Below are 20,707 nucleotides of genomic sequence, written 5' to 3' on the forward strand. Positions count from 1 at the left end.
TGCGGGAAAAGTGTGTCCATACTCAGCGGATCGATATAACCCCGCGTACGGCATTCATGCAGGTGGTTTGAGGGACGGCGTTGGAGATGCCCTAAAGTGGATGAAAGGTTCTTCAACAATGATCTAGAAGATTAGGTGAGGTAGCAACAAAGGTGGTTTATGGCACAAATGGATGCGCACCAACTACATGAAGGCCGATGTGATTTCACTCTCCTGCGGGCGGTATTCCTAATTCCTCCTCTGATGCAAAGAGAGCACGTTTTCTTTTTGCGGATCTTTTGGGCCTGCTGTAAATGCCTGGCTTCGTTAATAAAATCGAGAAGGAAATTTGTTTCATGGAAGAATTAAATTAGATTTCAAGTCACTGGGAACTTCTGAACTTCATAAAACTCCTACAAATTGAAACGTTTCTAAAAAGTATTATGCACCAAATTACAGTATAAATATAATCGTAAATTATCGCACACGCCACTATTCTACGTTACATTCCGTGCCAATTATGTTACACGTGTGGCATCTCGCCATGAGTGTAGTCGTTGTGAATACTGTCAGAGGCAGCTTGGGGGCAGGACGAGACCAACCGATCTCCCCTGAACGTTCCGGCAGGAGGATTTGGCGACGCGCCTGTCGTACATCAACTTCACGTCCTGCATGCTGATCCCGCTGCACGGGTGGCTCCTGCTGCAGTTGAAGGTCACGGCCACCGGCGTCGTCGACCACCCCCGTATGTCCACGTACTTCACCTCGCTGATCTTGATACTCGAACTCTGTAAACAAGAAACACCAAATCAATGTTGGCAGCCAAAAAAAAAACTACTACTAACAGCAGCAGCCAGATTAATTAACATATGAGAAAACATGAATACGAAGTATAATAAAGTATAAACGTTTTTGCTGCCATGGCAGCGTTTTCTCGAATCAGGTTCAGCAGTTCGAATCTTGAGCGTTTTTCATCGTTCTTTTGTCAAATTTCCATATCGCCATGGTGTTCTGCACGGTTGGGTCAAGGGCCTCCCCCGTCCATATCACATTCAAAATTATTACTATTTCATACAGATAAAAAATAGCTATTGTTGTATAGTACATGCCATGCGGAGTAGTCCTACATGTTTAGAACATTACCCGGTCGCTGCACCCAACTTTTGCGGGACAGTAATTTTGATCGATGATGATGGGGTTGTGGACGCCGGTCATAGTAGCGTCCTCGAAGGTGACACCCCTCACGAAACCCTGCTTGGAGCTCCCCCAGGTTTTGATTCTCAGCCCGTTTGAGGTGCCGGTGAACCACGTCGTCTTCACCGTCACGTTCTGCACGTCCTCCATGTCCAGCCCTTGCTGATGCCCCAAGCTTCCGATGCTAAGTTATTAACACAGTAAAAAAAGATGTCGTTGGGTTAGCTCAGGTCCTCTAATCTTGCAAACTCCGACCCATCACACCGATAAACTTGTCATGTACCTTATGCCGTGGCCTGGGCCGCAGGCGACACGCTCGATCCAGAGGTTGGAGTTGCCCGGGCCGACGGAAACGCAGTCGTCGCCGGTGCGGATGTTGGCGTCGTACACGGAGACGTGGCTGGACATGTGGATGTGTATCCCGTCGGTGTTGGGGCTGTCCTCCGGCGCATCCACCGTGACCCGGTTCAGCGTCACGCCGTTGCTCTGCAGCACCACCACGTGGAACAGCTCGCTGTTCATGGACCTCAGCCCGTCTACCACCACGTCCCTCGAGTTCGAGATCGTCAGCGACTGCACACGAATGCCACGTCAAGACTCAAGATCACCTAGAAATCGTCGACTTCTGTGAGACGTGTATACTTATACGTACCGAGGCGCCGGACGGGCAGTGGAGGCGCGGCTGCTGCGGCTGCTGCTGCTTGCAGGCCCAGAGGGGGGCGCCGCGGCCGTCGAGGGTGCCGCCGGAGACGGCGAGGCCCTCCACGGACTCGAACGTGAGCCACCGCCCGGGGGAGGCGCTGTCCCAGCCGTAGCCCGAGGGGGCGAGCAGCGTGCCGGCCACGTTGAACGTGACGGCGCGGGTGGCGCACGGGCCCATGAACGTGGCGCTCCCCACCAGGAACATGCCCGGGGGCACCAGCACCGTGGCCGGGCGCGGCGAGCGGCACGCGTCGGCCCACGCGCGCAGGAACGGCAGCGTCGCGTCCGTCATGCCGTCCGGGCGGGCGCCGTAGCGCATCACGTCGTACACCGCCCCAACGCCGCCGCCTGGCCCGGCCCAGGCCGGGCCGCCGTTGTTGGGGAGGAACAGGAGCGCCGCGTGGAGGTGCGCGAGCAGGCCCAGCATGGTGACCGGTCGAGCTGCTGTCTGCGTCGCGAGCTTGCAGGTGCTTGTTAGGTACGTACGTCGGTGTTGTAGGAGGAATGTTATTACTAACGTGGACACGTGTACTTATAGTGGCCGAATTTGGCTGTTTTTTTTATGGAAAGTGAATCAAGCGGGTGAATCAGTAATTTAGAGCCTTAATTAATTAATTACTACCATACCACATGGTGATCAAGCAGTGTACCTACCTACCATTGGAGACCAGCTGGTAGTTAGTGATCTTTGACATGGGAGACTATGAAATTCCCATGTGTGTATGATAACACTTTCTAAAACGCATGCGTTTGGTGAGTTCTTGGAATCATGCCATTGCGGCACATGTAAATTTCATGCGTGTGCTAGCTTCTTCTGTTAATCGTTGATGGTTTTGCGGAGAAAACACGTTGTTTACTGTATGTTTCAAGAACAATTGTTTACTCTTGTGAGGCCGGTTGTACGCTCATTATATTTGTATCCTTTTGATGCTTCATTTTATGTTGGTACTTCCTTCAATCCAATTTAGTTAACCTGAGCTTAGTACAACTTTGTCAAAAAAAAAACAGTTCAAAAGGCTTTTGCGACCGAGTTCGAAACTTGAGCTCCTAGTTTGAGGATCCCGCGACCTGATCAACAATCCAAAGGCGCAGCGCTTCTAGATCCGCACACATTTGTACCGTCTAGTTGTTGCTAGTTGGGTTGGCCGCTTAGCAACTTCTATGGCTGCATTTGGAAATCAAGATCACCATGTTTCAGCGTCTCGTTAACTACAGTTTACGTCGTCTTCTATGGTTATGCTGCAAAAAAAAAAACGACTTGTAGAAGATCAAACAATCTTTTTTTTTTTAGAAAAGGAGGATGACCCCCGACCTCTGCATCTGGGAGATGCATACGGCCACTTTATTGATTATTCTCGAGGACCTTACAAAGTATTACAACAATATGCCTGAATCCGCCATCTTGGCAACATATGCCACTACTCCTATCCATATGATGAAGGGGTGCTACCTGGGCCACATACCCGGTCTACTCACCTAAGCCTATCATCAAAAGCCAGAGGCCCCAGCCGAGTCACATACCGGGTCTGGGGCATAAACTGGTCTGACGCACTCATGTGTCGTCTCCGCCATCTTTCACAGGTCCGTCTTCAGAGCAGATATTGAGGCTTCTACCTTGTCAGGCCACTCCGTCATCGACGCCACCTTGACGCCAAACAACTACCTCCACCTGCGCGAGTCCATCCCCGCGCATCGGGCGCCGAGTCTCCACTGCACCACGCCGCCGAGATTCGCCGTCATCAATGTGAAGGATGAAGTACCGCTCCACCAATAAGGCACCCGCTGGTCCCTCGATCCCGTGTACGCCTCCAAGAATGACGCCCCCAAGGAGGAAACGACACCAATGCGTCGCCGTCATCCGATCAACTGATCTAGGGTTTCCCCCGGAGGTAGCGGATAGAGGTCTAGAGCTTCTCCACGGCGATGCCTTCAAGAAGGTAATGACACCACAGGGTGCCACCAACGCCGGTCTTGGCAACAAGCCAAGCACAAGGTTTTCACCCGGATCCGCTCGAAAAACCTCCATCACGTATTGTGCGCACGGGTCGCCGCCGATCTGAGCCGCCGCACATCGAGCAAGCCGCACCGGGCAGATCGGATCTGTCCGGAGGGCAAACCACGCATGACGCCGACCCAACCACCAGGCCCTCCATGCCGCCACCGCCGATCCGAGGACAGATGGTCCGTCGCTGCACATCCGGCCGCCACCGCCGAACGCAGCCAAGGCCGCTGCCCGACGCAGGGCCGGCCGCCACCACCGCCGAACGCAGCCAAGGCCGCTGCCCGACGCAGGGCCGGCCGCCGCAACCGCCACCACCACCGCCCTAGGACGAGGCCGCCGCCGCGCTGCCGCCGGTCAAGGCAGGCCCGCCACGGCACGGAGGCCAGATCGGCCGTGCCACCTCACGCCGCGGAGCTCCACACCGTCCCCATGGCGCGGGAGAGAGGAAAGGCCCCTGCCACCGCCGTCAGCCCCCGGGCAATAGGCCGGCGGCGTCCTTCGGCGGCGGCGGAGGGTGGGATGGAAGGACGGGGAGCCCCCGGCGGCTAGGGTTGGGATCCCGCCCGAGTCGCCCGGGCGGGGGCGACGCGGGGGGTCGAAGTCTAGGACCTTCCTAATGCTGCCCAAGGGATAGAATCTTTTGACCACCAGAAAGCGGCCATGAGCCCATGACCTAAGGAAGGTCCTTAACTAATTGCTTGAGTGGAGCGGGACAAATGGACTAGTCATCTAGCAGTATTAACAGCCGGTGAAACGCAGGTACGTAGAAACTAGGGGTGGCGACCTCGTGCATTCTTTGAATTAGTAGTCCGAGGTCCATAGACTTGTGATCTTTGTAGGAGACTGGAGAGCAAATTTGACTCCTGTTGGTTGTAGTGGTGGGTTGGGCACATCTCAACCCAAGCCAAACCTAGGAAGATTTGACATGTCAACAACTACTTCGGCCCGTACGTCGAGTCAAGGTCCAGTTTGGTTTGCTGCTCACCAATCACCACTAAACCGTCAATCACTGTGTTCACTGTTCATTACTTACCTGGCAAAAGCTTGTGGACTGCGTTTTTTGGGTTAATCTCTCTTACTCAAAACGAGGTAAGGTTATGTCGCTTGCTGGTCTTTCCTCCAACCTCGTACGTTTCCACCTTCTTTCACTTGTTTAATTTTTTCTCCCCCATCTTTAGTTTTTGCTCACCGATTCTCCCTGAAAACCGCATCAGTTACCCCACCTCTTATCAACTTTCAAATAAAATTATGTGTTTTTCGATAAGCCAATAAATAGTTCCAAATAAGGTTGTCAAATAAATTGTTTTTTTTCTTACATAATTACACTAATAAGGACAGTTGTTTCTATCAAACTAATATGAGCAAGTAAATATTTAGTATGTCTTTGCTGATAGCAAAGTGCTCTTTGCCGTCTGTCTCGACGAAAAGCTGACGGTAAAGAGCAGTATTGACTACAAATTACCTGATTCTTGTAGTGTCCATTGTTTCTTCTTCCTCCAGATTATATTTCTTTCTCCTTCAACCGCTCCTCCTATAAAATCGACTTTGCAAATTTAGTCAACTTATATACAACTATTGTATTTACTAAATTATTTATGTCCAAGTTGTATCATCCTTTTTTTGAGGGGTCCGAGTTGTATCATCCGACCACATCCGATATGACTTATTCAGACTGCAAGCCGTCTTGGGCCAGTTCGAGCCAACAGAAGAAAACTGGGTCGCAATTGAGTGCAAACCAAGTGTGTCAACCTTTCTCTATACAGAGCAGTTGGGCCAGGCTGGCCCAACGTGGTGCAACAGACTTCAGCGTCATGAGACAATTGATGGTTGTGTGTTCGGTTGAGCTGTGGATTTTGAAAAGGTTGTTGTGAACTGTGAGCTGAGAACTATGAAAAGACTGAAAATTGTTTAACCGTTCATTTTATAGGAATTGTTCGTAATATACCTAAGGCCTGAAAGATTGTATAAGGGTTGACATTTTAAACTATTTAGAAAGAAAAATTATAACTACAAACTATTTATTTCAATAGTTATTTTTAGTATTGCATACATATAGATAATATAAATAGATTGAATGATACTCTAATATTATTACAAAGACAATCCTGTAACAAATCACAACAATCAACAATTATATAATAAGAATCACCAATAAGTACAAAAAGTTAGCATGTTCTCTCAACCTCTCTCACTGTTTCTATTCGTACAAATAGTTAGCAAGTTGATTTTCAACGTATAACTATCGCTATGGTGACTCTACAGTATACGTGGGGCCCTTGGAAACCCCAAGGGCATGTAGCAAGGACGATGGAGATCCGTTGTTGGACGACAAAGCTGAAGCTCTCAAAATTTCACCAGCGGTAGATCCGTGCCACCTTGCCCGGCGAAAACCACCCCGCAAAGCTCTAGATACACACATGACCACATTGATTTTAGATTTCCTAATTTAAACTAATAGTGTTGACATTTTTCATGTTTATTGAGGGCGAGGTTTGAGGATTTTTCTAGTGTTTAGGGAGAGGGTGGGGGCATATGCCCCCCTCCAGGGTCCCCGCACATTTAAACAATATTCTGCAACTGAGATCTTAAGGTTAAATTAGGATTTACTTCTAGTACCAAGGATGGTTTTTGCAATTGAGGTTTTAAGGAAGGACAAATTCTTTCTTTCTGTTGTTTTGCTGGTTTTGTATTATGGGAATGGTTTTGATTATTCTATCTGGCACTCAAAATAATTGATTGTAGACACATCACAAAAGCAATTGCATTCAATTTTGTCAAAGCAGGTATCCCGAGGTAGTTACCCGACATGTCTCATATACTATCATGTGGCAGTATATATATATACTATTTTACCGAGACTGGGCATAGAGTGCACGAGCTCGCTTGCTCCTACTAGGTGGACCAATGGAACAATCAGGCGTCAGCAGGTGTATTAAGTGCGGGTGTAGGAAACAAGGAAAGACTAGTAGAATGCCCGTGCGTTGCAACGGGCTACAATGCATATAAATGAATCAAACAAATTATTAAGATCATCTTTAACATCGAAGCTCATTTCTCTCATACGTCCGGGTGTGCTCGGACATCGAACGGGCGCCCAGCGGGCTCCCCAAAATTCAACCGAGTGGACAGCACAGGCTCCCCTATGTAAATGGGACAATCCAGAAATGCCAAATAATCATAAGATGAAAAATCAATCCACTGTGACCATCTTTTAGGATGGATGCAACCATCATTTTATAGGTAATTAACATGCAGTCAAATTAGTTGATGTTGAACAAATATTTCCGTTTGAGTACTGCAATCAACATAACTCCATTACAAAAAAAAGACACATCCGTGACATTTTGGGCCGAACGGAAATTTTTTCTGTCATACTTATGACACTTCTATGACGATAATTGTGACAAAACCCAGTATCGTCATAGATGTGGTGGGCTCCTACTTCTATGACAAAAAATCATGACAGAAAATGGGCTTTTCATCCTGGGCGGGCCGGAGACGCAGCTGCATGATATTCTTTGGGCCATCCATGACGGAAAAAACCATGGTAGAAGCAAGGGCGAGAAAAATATCGGGGTGTTCTCGGTTACGGTGGGTGGTCGGGGCCGAGCGATGCACGGAGGTCTGCGCGTTTCTCTCGTACACCTACGCCCGTATGTGCGAGGCAATGGGCTCTAACTGAACCCGAGCAAGGCGTTGGGCTCTTACTGAACCTGAGCAATTACACTGTAGGCTACACGTTACTAAACCCGAGCAATCGATCGATGGCTGTTAACTGAACCAGATCAAGCGATTCCTTCGCTACTGCTGTTAACTGAAGCCGATCGATGCTGCCTCTGGATGAGCAGTGAGCGTTGCCGGGGGGGTTGGATGAACAGTGAGCGGTGGGGGTGGATGAACAGGACCCCGTGGTGTTGCCTCTGGATGAACAGGACCCCGATCGATCGAGCTGGTTGGGGCTGGATGAACAGGACCCCGTGGAGGGCTGGATGAACATGACGACCCCATGGAGGGGTGGATGAACAGTAGACGATGGAGGGGTGGATGAACAGTAGCCCGTGGAGGGGTGGTTGAACAGGAGCCCGTGGAGAGGGGTGGTTGAACAGTAGTCAGTGGAGTAGCGCGCGGTGGAGGCTAGATGAACAGGAGCCCATGGATGAACAATCGCAGGTGGAGGCTGGAGGAGGTCGATGGTGGATGAATAGTAGCCCGTGGAGGCTGGAGGAGGTCGACGGTGGAGATGAACCGTATCCCGTGGAGTCCCATTTTGCGGTAGGCCACACCCCTCCCAATGAACAGGACCCCCGTTTCGACCGTAGCGCTCCAACACAAGTCCGTTTCCTCCGTCTTGCGGTACAGTTAAGCCAGATTATAAGCCGGCGGATAGTTAAGCCAGATTGTAAGCCGACAGACAGATTATAAGCCGGCAGATGGTAAGCCCGCAGAAGGTAAGCCAGATGGTAAACTGGCAGATGGTAAGCCAAATGGTAAGCCGGCAGATGGTAAGCCAGATGGTAAGCCGGCAGATGGTAAGCCAGATGGTAAGCCAGATGGTAAGCCGGCAGATGGTAAGCCAGATTGTAAGTCAGATTGTAAGCCGACAGACGTTAAGAAGCCCATGGTGAGAAGCCCATGATAAGACGTCAGAATAGGTTAAGTCCTAATCCAAGTTTGACTCGACATGCATCCCGCCCCTTCAACTTATATAAGGAGGGGCGGGGCACGCCAAGAGGGGCAAGCAAGAGGAAAAATAATCTTTAAGGCTAGACACAGCTAGAAGAACCGGAGAGACGGCGACTCCCTCATGATGATAATGAGACCTAACCACAAACAGCATGTAGGGTTGTTACCGGATGATGTTTTCCGGGGCCCGAAGCTGTCTAAACCCTTGTCTTGTGTCGCGTCTCTCGATTTCGATCAACCCCTCTCAAGCTACCACATGGATGTGTTGGCCTCACGACTAAGTCCTCACACTAGGACATCTGCCATGACAATTCCACGACAAATTGGATTCTTTACACTAAGCATATATATCAATAAGAATGTACACAACTAATTAAGCACATCAGCAGATTCCACAGTAAACACATACCAAGATATGGCCGCTGGATACATTGGCCCTTCTCAGACGGGTCACAAATGGCACGCCGACGTAGTAATCACGAGATGGAAGTTTGTTCAACAGGTTGTTGGTCTCATCGTCGTTCAACTACATTCTTTGGTAAAAGACGGCATCATAAACAACGGTCATCCTGGGTCTTTGTCCTCTTAAGGAGAAGGTGATCAATTCACCCCTATTGACATGGTTGTGGGCGAGAAAACGATCCCATTCATCTCCTCCCAGTTGGGTCATCGTTCGTCATTTTTCGACCTCTAAAGTGTAGGGGCCCGGGGGGGCATAGCACCGCTGGAAGTAGATGCCGAAAAGATCGCCAGTTGCAAGGCAGAGGGCGCACTTTGACTTGCATCTTTCACATGGTGGTGGATGGGCCATTCTACAAGAAACATATCATTTGCACATTACAACAACTGGATTCTACGTTTGTTTGGGCTACAGATTCTACAAGAAATATACCATTTTTCGTAACATTTCTTTGGTAATTTTTAAAAAAGAAAGGCAATTCCACATATTCTACAATGAACAATACATCCATACAAACTGGAAGACCATTTCTCTTATCGAACTACAGATTCCACACAAACAAGTATAGCATATTGTAGCAAACTAGTATAGTATATGCATGCATAGAAGAAAAAGGGAGGGGATATCACCTCTTAAGGAGGAGGTGGCGACGGCGGCGACCAGCGGCGATGCCAGCGAGGTCCGGACGTGGTGGTGGCTACGACGACGACGAGCGGCGATGATGGGCGAGGTCCGGAGGGCGGCGGCGATGACGAGCGGCGATGCTGGGCGAGGTCTCGAGGGCGGCGGCAGCGACGTCGGGCAAGGTCCGGAGGTGGCGGCGGCGCTGGTGGCCAGGGGAGAGTAAAAAGTAGTGCCTATGGGTAAATAGGACACTGGGCCAAGCCTAGCTCGGGGTGAGATGGAAGATGGTCTATTCCTGGTGTTGGCCCTAGTATTCTACGCCATTGCTATTATTTATTTTTAATTTTATAATAGTATCCTTTATTTACTTTATTTGTTGTACACATTGTTTTATTTTGTTGTAGAAGTTAAGTTTATTATTTTAATATGTCATTATTCATTTTGTGGAGAATGGAAGTGAATGTATTTTGTGGAGTAGAATTTTCTATATATATATATATATATATATATATATATATATATATATATATATAGGGAAAACTTAGTGCCGGCATTGCCAAAATGAACACGACAGGACTAGATACTTTATCTATGGCGTGTATATAAATCCTACGCAAGCACAATCTCCCAACTGGTCAGCACAGCTGGACCCACATAGTATTGACGTCGGGAAAATAGCTACCCGAGCACTATTCATGTATACCTGGCATACCAATTACGCCAACGCCAACACTATTTGAAAAAAATAGTGCTGGCGTTGATGCAAACTGGGCGCGCCACCAACGAAAGTTGTGGCTAGCACTTTTTCCACTAGTGATGGTGGTGCTAAACAAGCACCCGATCTCAATTTCCGGGGTGAAAGCCTAGGTCTCAAGTGTTGGATATGCCTGGTGTTAGGACGTATTTGTTCCTAAGTGGTTTTGGTGATTGATGACAATGTGTTCGCGGACTAATTGTGTGCATTGTGCATTTCATACTATCAAGCATATGGCACAAGACGATTCGTGCCCCTCAGAGTTTCAGAGTGAAGACGGTTTTCTTTCCTACGTTTCTTTTTCGGTGGACTTGAGTCGTACGGATAACCGTACTATCAAGAGGGGTCCACTTCAGAAAGGTTGGGTGGAATCATCACGCACACACTCATATTGCACCCATCGCCTCTTTCCGCTTCTTTATAGTTGTCCATCTATCTTGCTGAAGAAGTGGTGGAGAGCTGCAAGGGGTAGTACCGCGGGCAGTAGCGGTAGTACCGCTGCTAGTCCCGCTTGTACTACCGCTCTCGGTTGTGGTCTCGTCTTTTCATGTCGGGTTCTACGGTAGTACCTCCGGGTCTTTACCGTGCTACCCTGTTAGACCCTGGAGGATGAGCGGAAGTAGGAGCGGTAGTACCTCCTGTAGGTAGTACCGCCCCTACCATCGCTGCTAATACCGCTCAGTGCTCTGTTCTCCCCTGTTTCTTCTTTCTCCTTGGTGCCGGCACTTCCAAAATGAACACGACAGGACTAGATACTTTATCTATGGCGTGTATATAAATCCTACGCAAGCACAATCTCCCAACTGGTCAGCACAGCTGGACCCACATAGTATTGACGTCGGAGAAAATAGCTACGCGGGCACTATTCATGTATACCTGGCATACCAATTACGCCAACGCCAACACTATTTGAAAAAAATAGTACTGGCGTTGATGCAAACTGGCGCGCCACCAACGAAAGTTGTGGCTAGCACTTTTTCCACTAGTGATGGTGGTGCTAAACGAGCACCCGATCTCAATTTCCGGGGTGAAAGCCTAGGTCTCAAGTGTTGGATATGCCTGGTGTTAGGGCGTATTTGTTCCTAAGTGGTTTTGGTGATTGATGACAATGTGTTCGTGGATTAATTGTGTGCATTGTGCATTTCATACTATCAAGCATATGGCACAAGACGATTCGTGTCCCTCAGAGTTTCAGAGTGAAGACGGTTTTCTTTCCTACGTTTCTTTTTCGGTGGACTTGAGTCGTAGGGATAACCGTACTATCAAGAGGGGTCCACTTCATAAAGGTTGGGTGGAATCATCACGCACACACTCATATTGCACCCATCGCCTCTTTCCGCTTCTTTAGAGTTGTCCATCTATCTTGCTGAAGAAGTGGTGTTGAGCTGCAAGGGGTAGTACCGCGGGCAGTAGCGGTAGTACCGCTGCTAGTCCCGCTTGTACTACCGCTCTCGGTTGTGGTCTCGTCTTTTCATGTCGGGTTCTACGGTAGTACCTCCGGGTCTCTACCGTGCTACCCTGTTAGACCCTGGAGGATGAGCGCAAGTAGGAGCGGTAGTACCTCCTGTAGGTAGTACCGCCCCTACCATCGCTGCTAATACCGCTCAGTGCTCTGTTCTCCCCTGTTTCTTCTTTCTCCTTGGCTTTCTGTAGGAAGCGGTAGTGCCGCTCCTGGAGCGGTAATACCGCTTGTGTGCGGGCTGAGAAGAGCATAACGGTTGGATTTATTCCCCACTATAAAAGGGGGTCTTCTTCTCCAAGAAGACTCACCTCTTCCTCCCCAAAACTCCATTGTTGCTCCAAAGCTCATTTACGCCCGATTTCTCTCCCTAGCCAATCAAACTTGTTGATTTTCTAGGGATTGATTGAGAAGGCCCTGATCTACACTTCCACCAAGAGAAATTTGATTTCCCCCACTAATTCCTTGTGAATCTTGTTACTCTTGGGTGTTTGAGCACCCTAAGCGATTGAGGTCAACTCGGAGCCACATTCCTTTGTGATGAAGCTTTGTGGTGTTGTTGAGAGCCTCCAATTAAGTTGTGGAGATTGCCCCAACCTTGTTTGTAAAGGTTCGGTAGCCGTCTTCAAGGGCGCCACTTGTGGAATCACGGCATCTCGCATTCAGGGATGGATTCAAGGGGGGACGAGGGGGGGGGGGCTAGACCCCCCCTAACAAATCGTTAACTCCTTAATAGCGATATTATTTTTAGGAACGAATCGCTTTAAACCAAAGCGCTGTAACGTTTTCGCCCCCCTGACTTGGCCTTCGCGGCTAACTAAAGCCCATTAGGCATTAGACATTACTTGCTACTCACAACAGCCCAAAACAAACAAAAGCAAGCCTAGTATTCCCTAAAAAAAGCGCTACAGGCCTAGTCTTCCCTAACCGCAGATCCGATCTAGCCTCGCGGCCTTCTCGCTATTCTGTTCATCTTCATCGTTCGATCGTCTTCGCTCGGGGCCGGCGCGCTATAGATCGATCTAGCTCGCCGTCATGATGACATCAACCAGCTACGGCTGAAACAAGCGATTTCCTCAACCTCCAGTTCAGCGCAAGCACGGCCACGATTCACGGATCTGCGGTTAGTCTTAACTGTTAACTTCTAGATTTATAGTTTATGATCTGTTTTAATTTGTACCCTAAAACTGATAGAAATTGATCAGAAAATATTTGACCGTCTACTCATGTTTTTATAGATGAAGAGCAAGAAATTAATTGAGACCTTTTTCGGGCCAATTGGTTTAAGTTCGCACTATGTGATTAAAGATTGATAAAGGCAACAGAAATATTCATTTTACAAATCTGATGTTTCCAACTTGGATGCTCCTACTGTTGGATCTGAAATTCCATCAGAAGTTAACCGGTTGCAGATGATAACTCAATTCCAATCTAGTTACTGTGCAAACTGATGATCAGTATATTGTGACACCACCAGAAGTATAAGAAGTTGATACAAATGGAAGTACATCATATGAACATAACCACAGGAATTGCTAAGAGTTTTATCAACACAACTTTTGTGACTATATTCTTGCATTGTGTGCCCTGAACGATTGTTATCGCGTTCGCCCCCCTCATGTCCAAATCCTGGCTCCGTCCCTGCTCGCATTGTGTGAGGCGTGAGGAGAATACGGTGGCCCTAGTGGCTTCTTGGGGAGCATTGTGCCTCCACACCGCTCCAACGGAGACGTACTTCCCTTCAAAAGGAAGGAACTTCTGTAACACATCCTCGCCTCCACATGCTCCACTTGTGATTATCTCTTACCTTTACTTTGTGCAAAGCTATTGTTGTGTTGTATCCTTTGCTTGCACTTGTTGTAGTTGTTGTTAGCATCATATAGGTTGATCATCTAGTTGTACTTCTAGACAACTTATTTATTGCTAAACCTATTTTGTTAAGAAAAGCTAAAAAATTGTAGTTGGCTATTCAACCCCCCCCCCCCCAGTCAACCACATCGATCCTTTCACCTGGCAATGCCAATGTTTTTATGTCGTTACCTTGTTGAAGGCATTGCTCGGATATGCTCAGACTGGTTCTTTAGGATGAAAACCTAGATTCTGACCTTGGGTGGTTGGATCTGGTGATGGTGGTGCATGAGCGCCGCTCCATTACTGAAGGCGTTGCTGTTGAAGAATGTTATCGTCCTTGTAGTGTCATGAGATGGTTGATGCGAATATGGTTGTTTCGGTTGTTTGCCGATCTCATATTGAATCGCTTTTGTTTGTTTTTTTACTCACCCACACATAGGTTTGGTCTTATATGACTTTGCTATTTGTTGTAGTATTTTTTATGTGCGTGTGTTCGTGTTGGGTGTGTGTATCCTAACTACGCACACGCTGAGTGTGTCCATTATTTTGAGCCAATAAAATTCACCTTTTATTTGGAAAAGAAAAAGTAAAAACCGTCTTTGGACGATATCGGGCCCGGCAAAAACAAAAGTGCGCTGCAACTGAGTGCAAGACAAGTGTGCCAACCTCTTTGAATTGTGCAAGAGCAGCTTGGACGACCTGGCGCACTACGAGACAACTGCTGCGTTACGCGCCAGCAGCTGAGTGAAACAAACCAACCCAAAACTTTCATACGTACTTCCTAGTTCCTACCGCTTCCTTTGGTTTGTTTCTCAATCCTGTTGCCGTCGGCGTCGAGTCACAGCTACCAGACCAGATTGGACCGGAGGTCGGAGGAAGGCCAACAAGCCATGACCCGCTCTGAATCTGAAAGCGCGGCACCATGACCACGAGTGACAGACAGCGTGAACGCCCAATGGCAGCAGCATGCCTGACCTACCCCAACGGCCACTCTCTATCTGCTCACACTGGCCGCGTCCGGCGTGCTCGGTGCTCCCCCAATTTGCCAAACCCAAGCGAATAACCGACGGAGCCTGCAGAACAGCCAAACCAAAAAATAATCAGTATACGATCCCTTGGCACTCCCGGTTCCACATTTTAGTGAAGGTGAACATAAGCACGGCACGCCAGCAAAATATATGCAGAATTGGAATGACATGACAACGGCAACAAATTGCAGAACACTTGAAATGAAATTTGGAAGCCTGCTTTGACAAACCTGGGTCCTCCCTCCAGGCTATATATATATATGGGAGCAGTGAGTGCTCCTTGTCCTTGGCCGGCCATCCGTACCAAAATTAGCCGTGGTAGTGAGCTACTTGCCAGGCCGTCCGTACCTGTTTTGGGTCACCAAATGCAACGCGCGCCGGACCTGCCCATGCCATTTCCTCCCTCCATCTAACCACTCCTCCACGCCACTCTCACCCGCTCTTCATTTACACCTCCTCACCTCACGCTCCTCCTCCTCTACCTCCTCCTTGTCACTCGTTCACTCGTCTCCGTCCCAAGATAGGAGCCCAGCACAAACTCCCACGATCATTCTCTTCCAGAACTTAGAGACAAAAATGAAGATCAGTTAGAGGAGGGTTTTCCAATTCCTACTCGCCTCGCGCTTCCAGTAGTTAGCGCATTGTTCCTTCTGCTCCGTCGTTTCTTCCGTCCCGCAGCCCGCAGCGGTTGCGGCGAGGTTCTTCCATTCGAGAAGATGGCGCTAGCTCTGCGGCTCCTCCTCGCGCTCCTGGCAATTGGATCCTGCATAGCTGCCGACCACGTCGACCTGTGGCCGATGCCCAAGTCGGTGTCCCACGGGACGCAGAGGCTCTACGTCAGCAACAACGCCACCATGTCGATGGCGGGAAGCAAGTATTCCGACGGCAAGGCGATCCTCAAGGACGCCTTCCAAAGGATGCTCGATTTGATGAAGCTCAACCACAACGCTGACGGTGCAAACCCAAGCTCCTCCCTGCTTACCGGTGTTAACATAGTCGTTCTTTCGACACAAGATGAGGTAACCTGCTCTCATTTTATCCGATGAACTGTGAGTTTCGTCACAAATTGCAAATGTCTGACTCTGTTGCTGTTCATCCTCTGCAGCTCGGTTTCGAGGTGGACGAGTCATACAACCTGACTGTTCCTACAATAGGGGAGCCACTGCATGCGCAGATCGAGGTCAGTGAAACGTGATTGCTTCATCTTGTCAAAATTCCTAATATAATGCTCTGGAAAGACATCAGAACTTACTTGGTTGCTTCACTTCTAGTTACTGCAACCCCTCTCTTCTTTGTGATAATTGCCTGACAGAGTATCCTACAGAGAAATAAACCACACAAACAACAGACTTCAGATATGGCAGAGTTACATGCTACTAGCAGTATTTTAAGCATGCTTCCTTTGCAAAACATAACCCAGTTGCTTTTTTTATGAAGATAAAACCCAGTTGCTACATGCAATTCTTTGATAGAATTTGAATAGGCAAGTTATTACATACCACGGAGTATATATCACAAGGCATCAAGGTAGTTTTCTCTTTTGTGCTTCACCGCATTCCAGCATCTCTTGTGGCATGCATAATGCTGTAACCTGGTTACCAGCAAATAATTGCTAGTATTAGTAATGCCCTGCATGCTCTTCAGCTTATGAAATGAGCGATGTGTTCAAATTTACGAAAGATGCAAGCCGACGCAAATAGCATGATATGATTCATAAAAATAATTGATGCCAGCTTTGCAATATTTTGTAGGCTCAAACAGTTTTTGGAGCACTTCACGCCTTACAGGTAACTTGCTACTCCAGTATGATTTTCTGGACACTAAATCTTCTTTGAGGTGATCCAACAGTAAATTGTTTATGAATGCAGACATTTAGCCAACTGTGTCACTTTGAGTTCACATCAAGGCTTATTGGACTCAACTCAGCTCCGTGGATGATTAGTGATGCGCCCAGATTTCCTTACCGAGGCCTTCTTATTGGTGAGATACAGTGTGATATTATTTAACTTTCGCCCTACAAGCAGTTATTGTATTCCATTAACTAGAAGCAGAACCTTGTTTTCGTTCAAAATAAAGAAGCAGAACCTTGAAATTACTTCTTTTTATTGAAGGAATTTTTTTTAAATGAGCAGCCACATAAAAAAAACTCAGTTCTATGCCAAAATACGCTCATAGGCATCTATATTTTAAATCTTATTAATATGCCCATCCTGCTCATGATTATTAAAAAAACTCAGTGCTTGGACGCTTGCAGATACCTCAAGGCATTATCTTCCTCTCGCGACAATTAAAGGAGTGATTGATGCAATGACATACAGTAAACTGGTAGGTCTGATGACCATTCAATACTACTCCCTCTGTACCGAAATACTTGTAGTTGGGGGAAACTAGTACAAGTTCCCCCAACTACAAGTATTTGGGTACAGAGGGAGTAATTGCGTGACTGATAAGTTGCACGAGACTTCAAAATAGCATTGTGTTTATGTTTTCTCCACATTAGTTTTCATTATGATACCATGCACTCTTACTCTATCGTCATGCAGAATGTTCTCCATTGGCATATCGTGGATGAGCAGTCATTTCCGATTGAAATACCTTCATACCCAAAACTGTGGAATGGTTCATACTCATATTCTGAGAGATACACAATGCCTGATGCCATCGACATCGTACGGTGTGTTTTGTTTTCATTTCCATATTCATATTAGAATTCTTGGCCTTTGAAATTTGTTTATATCACAGCAAAGAAAGCTAACAGATGTATTTGCTTACAGTCGTAATTCACATCTGCACTTACAGTGTAAATACTGCAGCATGAAGAAATGGCATAGATAATAGATTGCATTATCTACTAACTTAGATATGCACATAGCTAGATACGCAGTTATGAAGCTATGACACTAGAAATAATATAGCTAATCCATAACTTTGCAGATATGCTGAAAAAAGAGGTGTAAATGTCTTGGCCGAGATTGATGTTCCTGGCCATGCTCGCTCATGGTAAGACATTCCACTCTGTCAGTAATGTATATTGAAAATAGGCAAGATTGACTCCCATGCGCTTCAATTGGTTGGCATTTGCTGGATCATACTCTAAATTGATAATTTGCTCATGTAGTCATGTACATTACAAAATCACGACTGTTGCTAGAACACGTCGGACCAATTAAAATATTTCACATTAGTGTTTAGAAGGCATAGCGGGTGTGAAAATGCTGGCTTCCTAATGTCCCGTAAACAATTATCAACTTTGTATCTGCAAAGCAAAGGAACCAACCTTGACTTGCATATAGTCCACAATTCCGTGATGTCTTCTGTAGCAAAAAGGCAAATTTTATCCAGTGAGCGTAGAGTCAAGATACCTTATTGGAGTTCAAATATGCAACTTAATTTATATAGTCTGCATAGCAATAAGCATGGCTGAAAGTTGTAGATGTTGCACTTTTTCAGGGGTGTTGGCTACCCAGAATTGTGGCCATCAGATAGCTGCAGAGAACCGCTTGATGTCAGTAACAACTTTACCTTCAAAGTTATTGATGGTATTCTTTCAGGTGATGAATCATACTAGTTTTGTTGGCAACAGTGGAGTTAGGTTCTTCATTTGTTTATTCAAAAGACCATTTATCCGGAGGGTGTGTTCCAAAAGAAACCAGTGACCAATGCACATAATACATAGTGGGTACATTATCTAGATTCAGTAGCTATTGGCAAATATTAGTCAACAGTCTAAATGGATTATTAACTCTGTTTTCTTTCAGATTTTAGCAAGGTTTTCAAATTCAAATTTGCCCACTTAGGAGGTGATGAAGTCAATACAAGTAAGACGAAGCACTGCTTTTACAGTTGTCATAGTATTACTGAACAGTGAACCTATATATTAACTCCATTTTATCTTTTCCTTTGAATTTCAGGCTGCTGGACTGAAACACCCCACATTAAGGAATGGTACATTCTTATCAACATAAGAGAACTCAAAATCGATAAACTTTGCCTGATGTGCTTCCATACCATGTTATCACTGCAAAAGCAAATCAGTCTTTTTTTTTGTATCAGCCAGTTAATCTAATAATCATCCTTTTTCATGGTACACAGGTTGAATAATAACCACATGAATGTGTCGGATGCATACAGATATTTTGTGTTGAGAGCCCAAAAGATAGCAATATCACATGGATACGAAGTCATTAACTGGTATACCACTATACGTATTAGTGGAAAATTTCACAGGGTCGATAGAATTCTTAACCCTTAACAGACACCATTCCATGTTTGCAGGGAAGAAACGTTTAACAACTTCGGAGATAAGTTGGACCGTAAAACTGTGGTGCATAACTGGTACTTCCTCTATCATGAAAAGGGCTCTGTTGGAAACTGTAGAATAATACATGCATGCACAAAGAATCAGTAATGAATTTTCAATGTACCATAGGACTTAAATGGAATTAGACTCATTTACAAGCTTACTATTGTTCTTGACATTTATGCTCACAGTAAAGTAAGATATAGCATCTCAGACACTTGTTGCTGGTGTCAGTAACTAACAAACTGTATGCACATAAATTAACAGGCTTGGGGGGGATGTAGCACCAAAAGTGGTTGCTGCAGGGCTGAGATGCACAGTAAGCAACCAGGATAAGTGGTACCTAGATCACTTGGATGCCACATGGGAAGGATTTTACCTGAATGAACCCCTGAAAGGAATCAACAACACAGAACAGCAACGGTTGGTTATTGGTGGTGAGGTTTGCATGTGGGGAGAGCAAATCGATGCATCGGATATTGAACAAACTATTTGGCCACGTGCTGCAGCAGCTGCAGGTAAGTAATACAAATAGTTTCAGACTCATAATCTATGCCTTGAAATGTTTCGAACTAGGAGCATGCATTGTTTTATTGAAACATTATCTTAGTTAGTTATATGATATGACCAACTACACTGCATTCCTTCATGATTAAAGGGACACTACACCATGTTGCCTGATTAGACATATTCAAATCGGTTATGTTGATGCAATATAATGGTATACTTGGAATGATAGCTTCCTCTCTGTATATGCACATGCGATGGATGTCTGAATGGAAAAATTGAGCACACTCAGAAACGTGTAATATTCCTATTCCCATATAGTGCAATTGAATATATCAGCTAAGTATGCAATGCTCAGGTCTGTTCCATGCTTATGAAGAGAAAACCCAAGCACGGCATCAATTATCAAGGGCATAAATAGTTTAGCACATTGCTGAGCAGTTAAAGATGATTGCATTCACACTTTTCCATTGGGAGGGCTGGCATCCTAATTCCTCATGAATGCTCATAACAAAAATCCTCTTGCTATACCCTATATATCGGCATCATACTTAAGAGCATGATTTGCAGCTATAGAAGCAGAACCTATATGCAATCTTGTCGATTCTGATATTCCTTTTCTGTGCATGTCATGTTGACTGTTAGCATTATTCATCATTAGATGCATGAATGCAGTGCCTTCCCTATGACATATTTTGACTCACCAATATACTTTAAACTGTTTTGGCTTGAAGAGAGACTGTGGAGTCCACTTGAGCAGATTGCTGAAGACACCAGGTCAGCCACATCAAGACTGTCACGCTTCAGGTGTTTGCTGAATCAGAGAGGGGTAGCTGCTGCACCACTAGCTGGCGATGGCCGTACAGCACCATATGAACCTGGTCCCTGTGTAAGGCAATAGGATATTCATAGCAAAATTTGAAGTAGCATTCAAAGAGGATACACATCATTTCACAAGTGTTAGTTCAGCATTATGAATCTGAAGTAGTTACATGGTTGTGTAGACTATAGAAGGTTTCAGTGAGTCCTTACTGTTCTTTATGTATTTCTGCCCCTCTCCAGTTTTCCACTATAATAGTTTGAATGATAGGGGCATCAGGAGATTAGTCAAATCTGACAGAAAATGGACATAAAGGTTGCCTGAACAAATCCAGTAGGTTCCCA

The 20,707-nt window shown here is 46.4% G+C and overlaps 2 protein-coding genes and 1 long non-coding RNA gene across 3 annotated transcripts; 1 reads left to right on the forward strand and 2 right to left on the reverse strand.

Annotated features, from left to right (window-relative positions):
• Positions 1-548: 548 nt before the first annotated feature.
• On the reverse strand, positions 549-2,302 carry LOC119279813 (polygalacturonase-like). Its single transcript, XM_037560921.1, has 4 exons — positions 1,826-2,302; positions 1,457-1,746; positions 1,123-1,357; positions 549-767 (listed from the first exon to the last, which is right to left on the reverse strand). Exons 1-4 carry the CDS (start codon positions 2,300-2,302, stop codon positions 549-551), a joined length of 1,221 nt encoding a protein of 406 aa, XP_037416818.1.
• A 12,856-nt stretch (positions 2,303-15,158) lies between these two features.
• LOC119277914 (beta-hexosaminidase 3-like) lies at positions 15,159-20,652 on the forward strand. Its single transcript, XM_037559263.1, has 14 exons — positions 15,159-15,755; positions 15,842-15,916; positions 16,488-16,523; positions 16,605-16,716; positions 16,991-17,061; positions 17,280-17,410; positions 17,671-17,736; positions 18,187-18,287; positions 18,495-18,554; positions 18,648-18,681; positions 18,829-18,927; positions 19,012-19,071; positions 19,304-19,554; positions 20,278-20,652. Exons 1-14 carry the CDS (start codon positions 15,453-15,455, stop codon positions 20,442-20,444), a joined length of 1,566 nt encoding a protein of 521 aa, XP_037415160.1. The 5' UTR covers positions 15,159-15,452; the 3' UTR covers positions 20,445-20,652.
• LOC119277915 lies at positions 15,762-18,177 on the reverse strand. Its single transcript, XR_005137375.1, has 4 exons — positions 18,014-18,177; positions 16,236-16,327; positions 15,989-16,054; positions 15,762-15,898 (listed from the first exon to the last, which is right to left on the reverse strand). It is a non-coding gene; the product is annotated as an uncharacterized LOC119277915 (long non-coding RNA).
• Positions 20,653-20,707: the final 55 nt, after the last annotated feature.

Source organism: Triticum dicoccoides, chromosome 3B (assembly GCF_002162155.2).
Source record: "Triticum dicoccoides isolate Atlit2015 ecotype Zavitan chromosome 3B, WEW_v2.0, whole genome shotgun sequence".
Lineage (NCBI taxonomy): Eukaryota > Viridiplantae > Streptophyta > Magnoliopsida > Poales > Poaceae > Triticum > Triticum dicoccoides.